This window comes from Benincasa hispida, chromosome 3 (genome assembly GCF_027475165.1).
Source record: "Benincasa hispida cultivar pf3 chromosome 3, pf3_genome.v1.1, whole genome shotgun sequence".
NCBI lineage: Eukaryota > Viridiplantae > Streptophyta > Magnoliopsida > Cucurbitales > Cucurbitaceae > Benincasa > Benincasa hispida.
In genome coordinates, this window is record NC_143480.1 from 1,538,307 (window position 1) to 1,556,148 (window position 17,842).

Below are 17,842 nucleotides of genomic sequence, written 5' to 3' on the forward strand. Positions count from 1 at the left end.
TCAGACAGTCCAGAACTTAACAACATAGCATTTATAATTTCCTTCAAAGTTCTATTTTTACGTTGTGCTATACCATTTTGTTGTGGGGAATAAGGTGTAGTAATTTTGTGAATAATGCCATTTGATTAACAAAATTCTTTAAGAAAATTATCACTGTATTCACCACCTTTATATGACCTTAACCTTTTACTCTTCTTATCTAATCGATTTTCTACTTCTGCTTTAGATTTCAAAAACATACTATCAACTTCATTTTTTTGTTTTTAAAAGATAAAATTTAGCATATCTAGAGAAATCATCAACGAAAGGTATGTAGTAATTTTTCCATCTCTACTTTGTGGCGTTTTTGAAATAAGTTAAATCAGAATGAATTAATTCAAGCAATTTTGTACTTCTATAGGTAACAGGTTTAAAAGGTTTCTTGATAAATTTTGTTTCCACACAAACATAACCTTTACTAATTTCACGTGTTTCAAATGCATTGGTCGGTTTTAATTCTTTATGTTCTTAGTCGATGTAATTTTCACATGACCTAATTTATGCCACATGTCAAGAGACTCAACTGTGTAAGCAGAATTAGAAGCACTTGCATTCATCATATTCGCAACAGGAACATTGTTCAAGACAAACAGACCATAAGCTAGATACCCCTTACCAACAAAGTCTCCGTTATTGGTAAGGATAACCTTATCAGCGTCTAGTACAATTTTAAGCCCAACCCGATTCAATAGACTTCTAGACACCATGTTCCTACGTAAGGAAGATACATACAACACATTACTTAAGGATAAAGTCTTTCCAGAGGCTAATTTTAAAGGAATTCTATTTATGCAACTAACCCTATAATAAATTTTAAAGAGGCAAACAGGGAGAGTACTTCCTGTCTCCATTTAAGCTTACATATAATTTTTTTTCCCACTTCCTCCCATTCTCTGCGGAAAAAATAAACATCTCTTCACTAGGGGTGAAAATTGGTTTGGTTTATCGATTTTTGGGGTAACCAAGAACCAAACTGAACCAATCAATTTTATAAAGAAATGATCCAAACCGATTTCCAATAAAGAATAAAACCAATGAAGTCATTTTTCTTTGGTTTGGTATTTTTGTCAATATGGTTATTGATTTTTTGTACTTTTTTTTCCCTTCCCATTTTTAATTTTATTTCCACGTTTGTTTTGGATGGGTCATTTTTACTATTTTCAAATTAAAATTGGGTTTTTTTTTTCTTTTTCTTATAGATTGAAACTAGACATTTTTTTTCACTTTTCTAAATAACAAACATACATACTCCATAATAATTGGTCTTTTTTTCTAAACAACAAATATACATGTACCATAATACTAAAAGATACTTAATATTGTTAGAGTTATATATGTATATATTCTTGGTTTGGTTCGATTTCGATTGATTTTTTTCCTATGAAAATCAATCTGAACTAATATTTTTTGGTTTTCTTTGAATACAAACTAGTATGTAGAATCTTATACTAGCAACTAAACCAAAAACTAGTGATTTGATTTTCCTTTTTTTTTTTTTTCCACTACTATCTCCTACTTACTCACCTTCTAATAAGGAAAAGAGAAAATATGCAAGTGACAGCAACTAATATATATATAAAAGAAAAGGAAAAGAAGAAAAGTTAGATTTGAGGGTTGGTGGGTGGCAACAAAATTCTAACAAGAAAGCCAAAGCCACACTATAGCTTAGCATCCTTAACTCCCAAACCCATTTTGTGTATATATAATAATAAAAAGAAAAAAAAAATTGACCAAAGAAAATGAGAGTGACAAACAATGTATAAAAACAATTAATTTAATTACCCATTATTATCACTTAAAAATTAAATTTACCATTTTATGTCGCCATTGGCTTTGATGTTTACTTACGTACCTTCCTGGAAGCATCACTTTCTTCCTCCTCACGCTCTCTTCCTTTTCTTCCAATTTTTCATAATATATATATAAATATTTATCCATTCTTTCGTCCCCAAATTAATTCCTCCCATCACCATTATTCCCCTAACTATTCGTTCTCTCCTCCATTTTTAATTTCTTTATTTTAAGTTACTTACACATGTCTATCACCAGCGATCAATGGGCCTCCCAATTCTACCACCATCCCCACGGCGGCGCCTCCCCCTCTTCCGCCACCACCCACCACGGACCCAATACCAACACTAACTCCATTTCCAAGCCCAGACGCCGCTCCCGAGCTTCCCGTAAGGCGCCGACGACTCTGCTCAACGCTAGCACCGCCAATTTCAGGGACTTGGTGCAGCAGTTCACTGGGTTTCAGGCCGCCGGCGCCGCCTTGCCTTTGGGCAGTCATAAGGGTCCGGTCAACCTCAGTTTCGGGCAGGCTGGAGATGATCACCTCCATAACAACCACTCTTCTGTTATGCTCCCTTTCTCCGACGGCCAAGTTTTTCAGCTCCGACAGACGTCGCCGGAGCACCGGTTCCCCATCCCGGTGCAAAATAATGGGTTTTCACGGCCGGCGGCGGAATTGATGGAAATTCAAAATCTGATTGATGAGGATTTTAATTACGATCTGCAGGAATTGGGGATGGAGTTCTCTTCTTCCAGTGGGAATGGGAATTACGGCGGTGGGTACTTCCAATGAACAGATAAGATTAATTAATTAAGCATAACTAAATTAAATTAAAATACAATTGTTGTAATAATATGAACAAGAACAACACTTAAAAGGGCTTAGAGCTAATCAGTATCTAGCTGCATGCTCTTTGTCCAAATTTATTTTATTTTATTTAATCATCTCTTTTGTTTGTTTCTCTGTTTTTTATTTTTTCCTGTCAATTCTGTAATACATCAGATTAATGTTAGTTAATGAATAGATTATTTAATTCTCAAATGAAAATTGAGGTTTATTAGTTTTACTTTAGTTGCAATGTGAACATTGCTGCACATGGTTTGAGCTCTTTCAAAAGCATTAAAATATATCATTTACAGTCCCCTTACTAATTTTGATTTAAGAATAATTCTAAAAATATATACAACAAAAATTAAACATGAATAAATATATTCTTATACAAGTTAATAGTTTTTAGAAAGAAAAAAAAAAAATCTTAGAATGCACGTGATTTTTCACAGCCCAAACAACATTTCATAAAAATTTGTAATGTGTTTTTTTTTTTAAAAAAAAAAGTCAAATTAATTTTATATTTTATTTTCCATAAAAAAAATACATGAGATTAGGTGCAGTCAATAATTTTTACTCACAAATCTATTTATTATTAAAAAAATTATCTTTTCTATCTAATATATTTTCCTCTATTTTCTTTTGACAATATGAAAAATTTCCCCTCTATTATTAGTATATCCTTCATTTTTTCTATATTATTTCCTACAATTTTCTTTCTTAATATTTATCTTTCTATAATATAAGGTTTCTCTATCTCCAAATTAAAGCATCTCCTCTTTTTTCTCCTCAAACTTTTTAATCAAAGTTAAAAACTGAATATGTTATTCTGATCCCTCAATTTTGTGTTTCATTATATTTTAATCTACTTATTTTTAATGGTTCAGTCCTATTCTTCACTTTTAATAAATCTTCATTTAAGTCTATGCACTTTTAATGAATTTTAAATTTAGTCAATTTAAATTTTAATTTTATCAAAACTTGTTATATAATAAAATAATATTTTTAATACAAAAAAGATACTATGTAAAAGTATTTTCAATATTTTGTAAAATAAAAGTTAATAGAGACGGGTTTTTTTTATATGTAATGAAAAAAAGTAATAACAACTAATTTTAAGATATATTTGAAAATGTAAGGATTAAAATAAAACATTTAAAAGTACATGAAATAAAATTCAAATAAGAAATATCAAAGTGATTTTAACTATTTTAGAAAACATAAAACTAAAATGTCAAACATTATATTCCATTTGTTTCTCAAATTTGGTCCGTTCAAAAAGACATAAATTTATTGGACCCAAAATCAATAAATAAAAACCGTAATAAATAAGTTTTGTAATAAACTTTGGACAAACAATTGAAAGTGTCGTGGTCTTCTAATTGTGTCACAATTGTTGTACTTAAAAATTAATATGATCTTAAATTGAGCTAATTTTAAATTAAAGAAAGGAGAGGATAAAGGTTAAAAGTATATTAAAACATATTTTCTTTTTAAAAAAATATAAAAATAATGATTTACGTATGAAAGAAAAGATAAATGTTTTAAAATGAATAATAAATTAACCTTATTGCTTCTTGCACCACGCCATTAAAAGAGTCTTGTGGTCTCAAGTGTGGACTTGAATGGAGTGAGAGAATGAAGGGACATATCCATGAGCTGAAGGGGCCATTCATCTTTTGAATAATAAATTAATTTTGTCTGAGTCAATGGTCAACGCCCCAATTTGATTTTCAGTCACCGCTTTGAATACCTAAAATTAATCAACATTATCTCAATTTTTGGCACTATATGTACATTACATATATTTTGACAAAGGGAAAAGAAAAAATAAATATACACATGCCTAAACAATAATCAACAATAATCAATCTAGCGGATTGATATCAAATTTAGAAAAATTTTAAAATTATCAATAATAGATACTGATAGACAATGTTACTAATAGATACTAATAGAAATCTAATAATTCTTAAATTTTATTATATATTGTAAATATTTTCTAATAGTTTTATCATGTGAAATAATTTTTTTTATATAGAATTTAATTGTAGCCATTATATACATAATATATGCTATTTTTTTTTAACATAAGAATATGTTCATGGATGTGATTATTTTATAATTATAGTGACCCCTATATCGTAGAAATGTCAATTGTAACTTTAATTAATTTATATATAAATATAATAGCTTTTTTTTTTTTTTTTTTTTTTTTTCCTTTTACGAAGTTTAGGTTCACATATATATTTTGCTACCTAGACATAGTGAAATGGACCAAGTTTCAAAATCTCGTTGATTATTTGGTCAGAATCAATAATTTAAATTTAGTTGGGTAGCGGACCTTTAATATTAATATTGTTGTTTTTGAAACTTATTAGAGAAATATTGTTGTTTTGAAACTTATTAGAGAAATATTGTTGTTTTGGGAGTTCGAGGCTAGAGGTCGAACGTTGAAAACTCGACTAATGTGGAGGTCGAACGTTGAGAACTCGACGAACAAAGAAAAACTTGAAAACAATACATAGGCCGAAATTTCAACCCTCGACAAGGAAAATCTCGCAAATCTCGCTTAGGTTGTCGAAGGTTGAAGTTTCGACACACATCCACCCTCGAGATTGCAGGTTTATTACTTTTTTTTTCCCTCATAGAGGAAATAAAATAATGAGATGGTATACTATATGTATCTGTGTACTCGAGCTGCTTCTAACAACCTATGCATTTTTTATCATTTCGAATTAGACGGAGGCTTGTGGAATTGATGTGAGGGGGTGGGGATGGCTATATTTCTGGGAGCGAACTCCAGGCGAATATGAAGCGCATGGATACAAGTTATGCCTTGGAATGAAAGACAATTCCGAATAAGCTTTGTCTACGAATATTAGGTTGTCGAAGGTTACACACATGTCGAAACTTCAAAGCAGATTAAGGAGAGAGCGAGATTCAAAGCGAGATTTTAGGAGAGAGCGAGATTCAAAACGAGAATGTTGGAGAGAGCAAGATTTAGTTTATATTGACGAATCTGACTACATTAAACTTGGTAAAATGAAATGGTTGAATAATTGAAAAATTAGATTATTCAGGAATACACATTGAATGCTAAGATTACGCATTGAGTTTCTGGTAGTAGATCCATAATCAAAAAAGTGTTTGTGATTGTTCCAGAAGAAATGAAAGCTAGTAATCATTAATGGAAAAATAACAACAATAATAGAGAGAGAGCGAGGTCTTAGGAGAGAACGAGAGCGAGATCTTAGGAGAGAGCAAGAGTGAGAGAGCGAGATCTTGGGAGAGAGCAAGACTAAGAGAGCGAGATATTGAGAGAGAGCGAGAGTGAGAGAGCGAGAGAGCGAGATCTTAGGAGAGAGCGAGAGTGAGAGAGCGAGATCTTAGGAGGGAGCGGGAGTCTTCACTTTATTTGAACTTTCCATAGAAATATATATATAAAAAAAAAAAGAGAAAAAAGAGCTAATAATCATACTATAATTGAATAATCATTAGACAATAAATTGAATGTATTAGATTATTATACTATAATTGAATAATCATTGGACAACAAATTGAATATATTAGATTATTATACTATAATTGAATAATCATTAGACAATAAATTGAATATATTAGATTATTATACTATAAATTGAATATATTAGATTATTATAATATAAAACTTTATTGATTACAAAAAAAATTGAATATACAGTAGATTATTATAAAAAAATTGAATATACAATAAATTATAATAAAAAAATGAATATATAATAAAAAAATATATTTATTATTCGATCCCTAACTATCTGGAGCCCGTCTTAGTAACGAAGGACACTTCCTTTGATTATGTCTTAACTGGTTACAAAATCCACATCTTTGTCGAGTGGCTGGTTCTGTCCAATCCATCTCGTTGTGATAACGTGAACTTTTCGGTCTACCAGGTCTTCTCAACAACGATGGATCAGAATGTAAGACGGGCATATTAGGGTGTGTGATCCAGTAATCTTCATGCGGTACAGGTTGAAATTGAGGAGAGTAACATTCAGCATACGTTGACAATTTGTAGAAGTCCTCAATAAAATCTTCGTAGTTCATGTTAAAATGTGAGCAAACGGCCATAAAATGCGAGCAAGGAATGCCGAATGCTTGCCACTTGTTACATGAACAGTACATTATCACTCTACAAAACATAGAAGTGTACACTATCACTCTACAAATTGTCAACGTATGCTGAATGTTACTCTCCTCAATCATCTGATCACAGCCTTGGTCGAGAGATGGAGGCCTGAGATGCATACATTCCATATGTCTGTTGGAGAGTGCACTATCATTCTACAAGACATAGAAATGTTGTTGGGGTTACCTGTTGACGGTGAGCCGGTCACCGGAGGGATGTATGATGACTGGTTAGAAGTTTGTCAACTGTATCTCAGTGCGACCCCATCTGCTGACAAGATTAAAGGATCGAGGTTATGTTCAATATGGTTAGGAACAAAATTTCATGAGCTCACAGATGATGCAGACGAGGAAACCGTCATAAGATATGCGTAAGCATATATACTACAAATGATGGGTGGAAGTCTGTTTTCAGATAAATCAAGTCATTTTGTTCACTTGATGTTCCTGCCACTGTTAGCTAACCTCCATGATGCAGGGCGGTATTCATGGGGTGGAGCATGCTTGGCATGGTTATATAGACAACTATGCAAAGCAACAAGACCTGATGTTCGAGATGGGCCTCTCATACTTTTGCAACTATGGGCTTGGGAGTGATTTCCAACAATGGCTCCACAGCTATATCATGTTAATGACGCTCAGTTAGTTGGACGAGTCTGCGGTTCTCGGTATGTTGTTTTAATTCAATTTAATTTTTATATCACTAATCTAGTTAATTTAAATTCTAAATTATCGATTTAAAAATTTAGGTGGAGAGACAAATTTTGTGTGACTAGGACAACCACACATGTAGTCAACCAGTATAGATACATGTTGATCTGCTTCAACCTGAACAAGTACATTACACTAAACCTAATTGATTATTTTATTTACATTTTTATTGCATTTGTCTTTAATATTCTCTAAAATAATATTTTGTGTTTCAGGTTATTTGGGAGCCGTACAAAATTATTGTGCATACTTTGCCTAATTTTTGTATGAATGGTCAAAACATATGGCGGACGATGAGTCCTCTCATATGTTTTCACATTGGTGAGTGACATCTTCCTGACAGGGTGATGAGACAATTCGATTTTCCGCAGGATGTCCCATCGCCTTGTAATACTGAACCCGTACTGCATGATATTGACCTAAGGACTGGAGATTGGTCCGAAAAAGTTGCACATTTGGTAGTGCGATGGCACTATCGTGCAAGGTTTATTGCAGTGGGAGTTTTTTTTGAACAGTTTGATACAGATGTCACTCCAGAATATATTCATTGGTATAATAATATCACAAGGCGCTACGTCACTCGTCCGGGAGCAGATGTGGGTCATATGGTAAATAAATGAATATTATCTAATTTTTTTTAATTTAAATTTTTTTTAAATATTTTCTAATTGTTTTATAATTCACAGAGATCGAATAACAGTAGACTCTATGAGATTGCGAATGATCCGAACCAGGTTTTTGCTATATGTAGTGACAACCAAAACTATATAGAAGAAATTCATTATATGTATGATATACCTATTGTTCCTCCATCAGCTCCTAGATGTAGAGGACCTGTTCAGGAAGAGGATGAGTTTGATGAGGTTGCACATAATGTGGAAGAGTTGCCCCTATGAGTAGATACAGAGTCAAACTGATTATGTTAGTCTGATGATGATGATGCCAACATTTGGTTCAGGACATTATGACTCAGAGGCTGGTCCTTCGTCTTCATATGTGCATAGACATGGTCAGGGTCGTGGAGAGCATAATGAATATTTATATTATGAAGCGCCTGCAGAGGTATCAGAGCAACATCAAGAAGAACCCGAGCAACCTCAAGTTCGAAGTCGACGACGACAACCAGCTCGAAATCGACGACGTCCGCCTCGTGGGACACATTGATTTTTGTAATTATTTTTATATAAATGAGATATTTAATTTACATTTTTTTTAATTTTTATGAGTTATTATTTTTTTTTTAATTTATTCTTTTTAGAGTTTAAATAAAATAATAAAATATTTTTAGAAATTGTTTTTATAAAATGAATTTTTTTTTTTAAAAAAAAAGAAAAGAAAAAGAAAGGATTAGAAAGAAGAAGATGGAATGTGTAATAATTAAAAAGGAAAAAAAGGGGGAAAATTTGTACGGTATTCTCTCTCTATCAAAATCTCGCTATTTCGTCACGCTCACGCTCTCGATCTCGCTCAAAATCTCGCTCTCTCTCATAATCTCGCTCTCAAATTTGATTGGGAAGTTCAGTGGTTAGAAGGAGATTTATTAGCTCGTTATTTAGTTAGATTTGCTGAGATGACAGAATCCGTAAAAATTATTCAACAAGCTTTGGAAGGAATTCCAGGGGGATCTTGTGAAAATTTAGAAATACGATAGAAGAAGGTCTCCAGAATGATAATTAAACAGACTCAATAATAATGTTAGAAAGGGCAAGGTCGAGGGTTCAAAGTTCGATGTACAAATGAAAGGAAGTCGAGGGTTCAAAATTCGACCTATCTAGGTCGAATTTTCAACCCTCAACTTATTTAAAAAAAACAACAACAACAATATTTTTACAAATAGTTTGAAAACAACAATATTTTTCTAAAAGGACAATATCCTTTTAATTTTCCCGTTGGGTAGCTATTTCATGTTTTATTTTTGAAAATTAGGTGTATTTATTTATTTTTTTCATTTCTTCCAACGATTTGGATTTTATCAAGTACAAGAATTGAATTTTTAGTCAAATTATAAAAACAAAAATAAGTTCTCAATTTTCTTTTAATTTTTAAGTTTTCAAAATTTGGTATGATTATTGAAAATATTTGTAAAAAGTAGATAATAAATAAAAAAAAATAGAAGATATAGAATTAATTTTTAAAAATAAAAATTAAAAAAAATTAAATAACTACCAAACAAGACTTGAATTAGTAATAATACTAATTCAGACATAGTTAAAGTAAATAAGATACTGGCAACTTATTTCTTGAATTGCATAATATTATAATAATTTTGGCTCTCCTGCCTATAATTTATAGACAATTATATAAATTATAGTAAATAAAATTACTTTCGTTCCTATGTGTAAATTAGACAAACAACAATTATTTATGTATATTAATTTGTATAAATATAATTTACATAGGTACTTTTTTCCCCCAAATAATGTACATTGATGCTTTAAATGATCATGAATCTTATAGCTTATAGGTTCATAAATATTATTTAATACGAAATAAATTCACATTTATGAGGCATATCATCATGGTGAGAATAAGCTAGTTTGGTAAAAAAAAAGTAACCTTTATATTAGTCATTAGCTACCCTAAGATTTGGAGAAAGGAAATCATTTAATGATGAACTCGACCCAATAACGATCCTAAGCCACTACCACTCTTCTTGATTCCCCCCCTCCCCTCCAACCAATATTCAAATAATTTGTAATCCGTGTCAAAATGAACATTATTTAGTGATAAATGACATGCGTTGGCTCTTCCTTTTGTTCAAAACGTTCAAATCTTCGTACTCCTATTTATTTATTTATTTTACCATATGTGAGGTGAAATGATCGAATCTCTAATTTTCAGGGTGATAGTAAATATTTATAGTACAGATACGATACCATTCGAGCTATGCTCAATTTAACTACTTCTACTTATTGATACAAGAAAACTATAAGCTTTGAGGAATGTTCCAAGTACGTCTTTAAAACATGGAAATTTTCATTTAGACATTATATTTTGAAATTACATAAAAAACCCTTAAACGCTTTTTTTTTCTCCATTAAAATAAAGATTAGAGATTGATGTGACGACATATATGATATAGAGTGTGTTTGAAATATATTTTCAAGTGTTTAATTAAAAAAAATAAGTTATTCTATAAAAATTAAGTATTAATAACTTTCTAAATATATTTTAATTAATTTTTATCGAGAGTGTATAAATAAAAAAAAATGAATTTTGTGAAAAACATTTTTTTGTTTAGTCAAGGAGTTACCTTGTCAACCATTCAAATCATTTTAACAAAAGAGTTTGCAAGTTTGTTTCAAAATTAAAGGATTAAAAATAAAGTTAAAAAATCGAAATCGTTTGTTGTTTAAGAAAAGCAAAAAAATAAAAACTGTGCCGATGAAATGAAAAATAGTGACGTGATAATTATATGTATCTTTTTAAAGAAACCGCGAATATGGGGTTTTGAGGTGCGAACGAAGCTCCACGGCGTCGACTGGGCAGATTTGAGCTCCTATCATGTGGGCAGCCACCGTCTCCTTCCCTTCAATTTCAAATCTTCGGGGACCCATTCTTCCGAATAATCGAACGGACGGTTCAAAGCGCCCATCCCTGAATTTTCGAGCTTCTTTCTCTGATTATCCTCTTGCCAGCAGACTCCTGGTTAGAAGTAAATTCACTTTCCTCTTCCTTTCGTTTCAGTTGATTTTCCATTTGGAAATTTCCCCTCCAATTTGTTGTGTTCACTGTGATGTCAATTTCTCTGTTGCTCCTCTAGGTTGTTCCTGCTTCTTTCCTTCTCTTTCAGCTCTTTTGGTTGCTGTCTCGTTTCTTCTTCGTTTTGCCCTATTGTTATTTATGCTATTTTTGTACCTTTGTTTTATTTTTCAAGGTTTGCTTCTGCTGTCGTCTGCCTGATTACTCTAATCACTGTTTTTTTTTTTTACCAATGATGAAATTTATACAGCTAGTTTGAACTTTGAAGGATCAAATCTGAACAGTATGCGAGTTGTTTTAAGAAGAGAAGGTACCATGAAAGTTCTGCGTGGTTCATTTTAAATGATCGAGAAAGTTAGATATTCAATGGCATCGAATTGAAAATTTCCAAAGTTTATTAAGGGTTGTTTAAGGAGTTGTAAGAAAGAAATTGACCCTGCACGAGAAATGGTGGGGTGATAAATTATCCTTCTCCCCAAGAAAGGGAAAACTGCAAGAAAGTCCTTAATCTAAACTAATAATCCCATCGGCGAGTGAAATAGTTTGTGAAACTGTAAACTCCCAAGCAGTGAGAGAGACCAGGACCTTAACCATGTGCTGTCTAGAAATAAGATGAACCGTATATAAACTGGTATAACTATAAAAAAATCCTGGTGACAGTGTTCAAAGAAATCTTTGGTTGAATTGATTTTGTTCGAAACTTTTCTTATATTTATGTCTCTGTGTGAAGGTGATAGAGATACAAACTTGGTTGTCCTCTGATGGAAGTTTTAATTCCTTCAGTTTCTTAGCATAGTCCATGACTCTATTTGGCCTACAGAACTACTTTTAGTTAGATACATTCAGAAACGTAAAGGATAGTTTTTTTGTTCATGAAGGTTACATATCAATTTGGTCAAATTTGATTCCTGAAAATGGGATTAAAAAGTAAAGCATAATAATGTTGACACCTTAGATGTCCACTAACATACAGATAATGATGTTTAAGGCAATTGATGTGGAGTGGATAATAAAGCATTTATGGAATACTGGAACTCATGTATTGATAATTATGTGGCCTTTTGAGTTTCGACACAGATCTTTTCTTCCTTTCATTGTTCTCCTTTTACTTTTAAGAATATGGACAGAAAGGATTAATAAATTATTTGAAGGGAAATACAAATAGAAAAAAAGGTTAAGGTGGACGGTGGCTCTTGGTGTATATATATGAAAATTATCCAGCTCTTCGCATTAGCATTTCCTTGGAGTTTCCAGTCAGCTTCCTTTCCTCTATTTTATTGGTGTGTGTTGTCCTGCAATATGAATGACTTTCACCTTCTATAATGTTATCGATCATCCAGCCATCCTCACATTTGAATTGTACTTATGGTTTTTATGGAAAACTATCGGTGACGTTCTTCACTTATTTTAACCGATTCAGGAAAAGTGGGAAGAGAAAAAACAAAGCAGCATTCTTATCTATTTGTTTAGCTGTTTTTATTTTTCAGTTTTTCCTGTGTTCATTATACTGATAATATATTATGATTACTGAGCTCTGTTTATGCATGGTGTATCTTAATATTAGTGATTAGTGAAAGTAAAAAGTCAATAGAAAACAAAAACAACAGGAAAAGAGGAAAAGAACCTTTCCAAACTGTCTTTTGAAGTAAACTAATTGAAAATATTTTTCTTAGTATTGTTGGAAAGCAGATTTTCAATAATTTGTGAGAGATGTTTTAAATGGCATTGTTAACGCCTAATACATACTTTCTGAAAGCAATTTCTTCCTCATGAGTTTTCTTTTGCTATTTTCTTGTTCTCGTATTTTTCTCGATGTCTTGTCAATTCTTCTGGAATCTGATTATGTCTAGATTTTAAGAAGCCTTGTATAGAAGGTTATGGCAATATCAAGTCCATGGAGTCTTTTTTCTTGAGCACCTATGAATGCTCAAATGCTGCTTCCATTCAGATGTTTTGTTTTATTTTATTTTATTTTTTTTATATGTAAAAAAAAATTGTATGCAGATTTACCATACTCCACCAAAGAGAGTCGGCTGCAAGAAGAATTTTCAAATTTTGGTGAGATTGCTGAAGGTAAGTGATTGCATTGCTTTTGTCCTTGGGAGATAAAACCATCATATGATGTCTAATCTTGAGCCAAGTCCAATAAGCCTTTTAATCGTGCTGCTTCACTTATCAACCCATGGCAGTGTTATTAGCAAAAGATCAATTAACAAAAAGACCAAAAGGTTATGCATTTATTCAATACACTTGCCAAGACGATGCGATGCTTGCGCTAGAAAACATGGATTGCAAGGTTAAACATCACCTAGTTCCGTATTTCCAAGATAAGGTAACTCATGCTTGAACGCTAATAAACTTTCTGTGTCTCTCTCAAAACCAGAAATTTGATGGAAGGATGATCTATGTGGAACTTGCAAAACCTGGTAGTAGTTCCTTTGGAGGATATCCAAGAACCTCTGGACCCCCAAAAGAGCGGCCTAAAGTGGAGCTACAAGAGGTGGCAGATTGTTGGTATTGATCTTCTTTTTACTGAGATACACAATATAGGACACAGATGGCTTAACAGTTATGACAGTTGTGCCCAATGAGATTCAGATCAATCCCAAATCCCCAAAGAATCTGTGAGTGCTGAAGTGTTTGCTAAGATAGATTCATTACATATATTTTCTCAAGCTTTAAATGCTGATGCCATTCTGCAACTATTCTCCTGTATTTTGTTACTGGAATAGTTATCTTTTTGTAAGAACACTGTATATGACACTTGATACATCTTCTAGTGCATATTGCTTTATGTGGTGTTGCAATTGAGATTATGGAAAATGCGGAAATTCGTAATGCAAATACCTTTACAATGTCTTTCTTTCTTTTCTTTTCTTTTTTTCCTGATCCAATAATCTGTGTCCAAATTTAAAGTGTATTATGTTTTACCAATGGGTTCTTTTTTCTTTTCTAGCACTCTACATTTTATGATAATGCAAGAAGCGGCCCGGGGGACACCTATACAGAGATTGCGTATTTGAATTTTTGAGCGAGCTTAATAAGGAAAATCTTTGATTTCTTTGATATCTCTAAAGTGCAGCTGTTGGGCATGTAAATATTTTTCTTGATAAAAAAGGCAAACGTAGGTGCTGTACATATATACACATACATACATACAATCAAAGAATCAATAAGTTTCTTGCATTACTCATTTTCTAGCATTCAGATATTTGGTAGAAGTCAAGTCTTAAATTAATGTTGGTGGCCAATTTGTCCCATATCTTCCAATTCTAGATAGGGGTCAGAGTCCAACCACATATAGTGCTTTGTTCAATCTTCTCAAAAAGGAGACAATTCTAAAGTAGCTTTTATTTAACTTTTGAAGCTTGATCAATGGATAAGTCTATACAGTTAGCCATTTCTTCTACTCAAAAGAAGATAACAAAAGAAAAGGCAACACCGCAAGCTAGTTTTATTGATTACTGACTTCAACTAATTCATCTATCAATCTCGACTCTTGGGAATTGGTAGCATTTTTCAAAAGAAATCAATCCATGTGATCATTTTTATTGCTTACCTGATTCACTTTTAAGTCTACTGCTTCTTGATTTGTGCAATTTTACTTGACATTACACAATGTGTTCTATAGAATTCTTGGACTTGAGCTGATGCCTGCAAGTGGGGCAAGAAGAGTGAGACAGCAGCCATTTATCAATGCAACTGACATGGTACCTGTGAGCACAGTTCGGCAACACCCGTATTTTATCCCCGTTTGAGAAATCGACGAGGCAGATAGCACAGGCTGAAGTCGATGAAGGCGAAGTTGGTGTCGTGTAAGTTGAAGTTGGGAGGGCAACCATGTCTTGCTTCTTCATGCCTGAGTTGAGTCCCCTAAAAGCCACCCATTGTACTGTTTGTCTGAGGGTGTGATTGGCACATTGAAGTATACATGTCAGCATGGTATTTAGACCAAGTGTGCAAACAACGGCGCAAACAATCGCAACCACGATGACAATGAGGTTGAAGTTGCCACCTTGTTCTTGCTCGTGAGGATCCGGGATAGATACGCTTGGTGATGGGTTAAGGGAAGGAGAAGACGAGGGCTCCATGAACGAAGAACCAAGCATTTTTAGCGAGCTGAAATGACTGAGAAGGAAGCAAGATAAACACAAATATGAAACAAGTTGAGATGAAGAAACATAAGATTGCAAGGAGAGTATATGATCAAATTAGATATTTGTGGACAGAGAGCTAGGTGGATTCAATTCAACATGGAGAGTGATAATGTGATGGGTAAGTAGTGGGGTTATTTGAAAAATGCATCAACCTCTTTTTTCTTTTGTTTGTGCACTACAAACAGAAAAGATAAGTCTTCATTGTCCCCTCACTTTCTTTCATCCTTAGCCCCAAAGAAAAACAATCAATTTCCCATGTGGCTATTTTCATTAGGGACAGCAGAACCTGATAAAGAGTTAAAGACGCATTTCAAGAGCAGCTTTAATGTATTTTTTTTATAAAAATATAGTATATTGTTGATTAGATTGCATTACAATATCGTCTCTGTTTAACTCTAGGAAGTATAGAGACAACTTTGATAAAGAATGATGTCTGGCAAGGGCACTGCAGTATATATCAGTTTTGGTTTCATTGGTGAGGGCAAAGCCAGATGAATGGGTACAAAGCAGTCTCCAAAATATGTGGTTCTACTTGCTTATACAGTCAAATCATTCAGGGATCAAGATAGATAATTTTGGCAAATGGGTAAGATGTTCAGAAAGTCATTTTTATCGAACCACGTACCTCTTGGTTGCTATTGAATACAAAAGGATTATTGTGTCTTCTTCACCGAATTGATCTATTCTTTTTTCTATTCATACCAAAGCCATTATTTTCAATTGTTGTGTATGCCGGTATGATGATTATCCACAAGATAATTTGATAACTCGAAACAAATGAGACAGTACCAATTTTATCAACCACTATATGTTTAGTCCCTAACATTTAGAAGCCACTAATGACCATAATGTCTGGATACTTGATTTGAGAGCCACTAATCATGTTTTTTCTTCTTTACAGGGAATTAGTTCCTTCTAGCAGCTCGAGAAGGGTGAAATGGCGCTCAAGGTTGGAACAAGAGACGTCATTTTAGCTCGTGTAGTGGGAGCTGCAAAGTTGTTCTTTGGAAATAGATACCTGTTTTTAGAAAATTTGTATATAGTTCCTAAAATTAAAAGGAACCTTGTATCTATTTCTTGCTTAATTGAACAGATGTACTTAGTTCCTTTCTCATTTAGTGAAGCGTTCATTATGAAAATGGTGTGACTATTTGTTTAGTTAAATTAGAAAACAACTTATATGTGCAAAGACCAATTGAAACAAAAGTACTTTTAAATCATGAGATGTTTAAAACTGCTAATACTCAAACAAAAAGGCAAAGAGTTTCTCCAAATAACAATAATATATATATTTGGCATTTGAGATTAGGTCACATAAATCTCGATAGGATTGAGAAATTGGTAAAAAATGGATTTGAAAGTGAGTTAGAAGATGATTCATTACTTCCGTGTGAATCCTGTCTTGAAGAAAAAAAGGACTAAAAGACATTTTAGTAGAAAATGTTATAGAGCCAAAGAGCCCTTAAAGTTCATACATTTAGATCTTTGCGATCCAATGAATGTAAAAGCTTGATAAGAGTACGAATACTTTATCTCTTTCATAGATGATTATTCGAGGTATGATTACTTATACCTAATGGAACATAAATCTAAAGCTCTTGAAAAGTTCAAGGAGTATAAGGCTGAAGTTTAAAACCTGTTATATAAAACGATTAAAACACTTCGATCTAATCGGAGTGGAGAGTGTTGGGGTTGATGCCCTAAATCTCTTAGGGTCTTGTAGTTTGTAATTGTATTGCACAAACGATTTATTTATTTAATAAAATATGAGATGTTTTATTTGACATTTAGTAGTATAAACCCACAAACTAATAAATTAACATCCAAGGTTAGCATCTGTAGCTTAAACATGTATGTAGATACATACAGTTGGATCGTGTTTAAGTGATAATCTAAATGGTTTGTAGTAGATGGATAAGGCTGGATACCTTATCCTGATGACATTATGAATACAAACCGCTTTGTAGATGTTACAATTGTTGTAAATGAAGGAAATCAGATATGAGGATTTCCATGAGCCGGGAAGGATCGTTCCAAATTTCAATCATATATGAACATTCACAATTACAATCAAGAAACGGAAACATAAGGTCATGCACGAAATGAAATTACAACATGCTTTTCTAAAGATCAAGGGATAGAATACATACCTTTGAAGGCTCATCTTCAAGACCCTTGATCACGAACGCTCGAACAACACGACCGCAACACAGCACGATCAATAAAGAACTCGAACACTGCGATCTTCAAGATCACGAACACAGCGGACTCCACACGAACACCACGAATGACCTCCAAATAACCTCGACTTAGTCGAGTTGAGTATGACACCACCATAATGGCTAGTGGGCTCTGTGTAGACTTGGTTAGAGGCAGAGACCGGAGGAAGAATAATCATGTAAACGATTGAGCAAGTGGGAGATGACAGTGTCTATCGTATAGACGA

At 32.9% G+C, this 17,842-nt stretch overlaps 2 protein-coding genes and 1 pseudogene across 6 annotated transcripts; 2 read left to right on the plus strand and 1 right to left on the minus strand.

Annotated features, from left to right (window-relative positions):
• Positions 1-1,926: 1,926 nt before the first annotated feature.
• On the plus strand, positions 1,927-2,878 carry LOC120073090 (uncharacterized). Its single transcript, XM_039025698.2, has one exon. The coding sequence runs from the start codon at positions 2,075-2,077 to the stop codon at positions 2,621-2,623; it is 549 nt and encodes a 182-aa protein (XP_038881626.1). The 5' UTR covers positions 1,927-2,074; the 3' UTR covers positions 2,624-2,878.
• Positions 2,879-10,884: 8,006 nt separating this feature from the next.
• LOC120074093 (RNA-binding (RRM/RBD/RNP motifs) family protein) lies at positions 10,885-16,535 on the plus strand. 4 transcript variants are annotated; one of them, XR_016528394.1, is made up of 8 exons: positions 10,941-11,192; positions 11,490-11,549; positions 13,244-13,312; positions 13,429-13,535; positions 13,623-13,863; positions 14,871-15,514; positions 15,796-15,982; positions 16,298-16,535. XR_016528394.1 is itself a non-coding variant. In XM_039027088.2 (5 exons), the coding sequence occupies exons 1-5, from the start codon at positions 11,042-11,044 to the stop codon at positions 13,758-13,760; spliced, it is 525 nt and encodes a 174-aa protein (XP_038883016.1). In that variant the 5' UTR covers positions 10,941-11,041; the 3' UTR covers positions 13,761-14,083. The 4 variants fall into 4 exon arrangements, 2 of the variants coding, with proteins under 2 accessions (XP_090167871.1, XP_038883016.1); XR_016528395.1 differs by lacking the exon at positions 11,490-11,549 and having other exon boundaries at positions 10,897-11,192; XM_039027088.2 differs by lacking the exons at positions 14,871-15,514; positions 15,796-15,982; positions 16,298-16,535 and having other exon boundaries at positions 13,623-14,083.
• Positions 14,558-15,348, minus strand: LOC120073087 (putative E3 ubiquitin-protein ligase ATL44 pseudogene; annotated as a pseudogene). The gene has a single exon (XR_016528396.1). The product of XR_016528396.1 is annotated as a putative E3 ubiquitin-protein ligase ATL44 pseudogene (transcript).
• Positions 16,536-17,842: the final 1,307 nt, after the last annotated feature.

Bases quoted from the DNA above. Each gene is read 5' to 3' on its own strand.
- LOC120074093 (XM_039027088.2), top strand. From the start codon at position 11,042: ATGTGGGCAGCCACCGTCTCCTTCCCTTCAATTTCAAATCTTCGGGGA. The intron at 11,193-11,489 runs GTAAATTCACTT...AAATTTATACAG, and splicing joins CAGCAGACTCCTGGTTAGAA to CTAGTTTGAACTTTGAAGGA. The intron at 13,536-13,622 runs GTTAAACATCAC...TCTCAAAACCAG, and splicing joins TAGAAAACATGGATTGCAAG to AAATTTGATGGAAGGATGAT.
- LOC120073090 (XM_039025698.2), top strand. From the start codon at position 2,075: ATGTCTATCACCAGCGATCAATGGGCCTCCCAATTCTACCACCATCCC.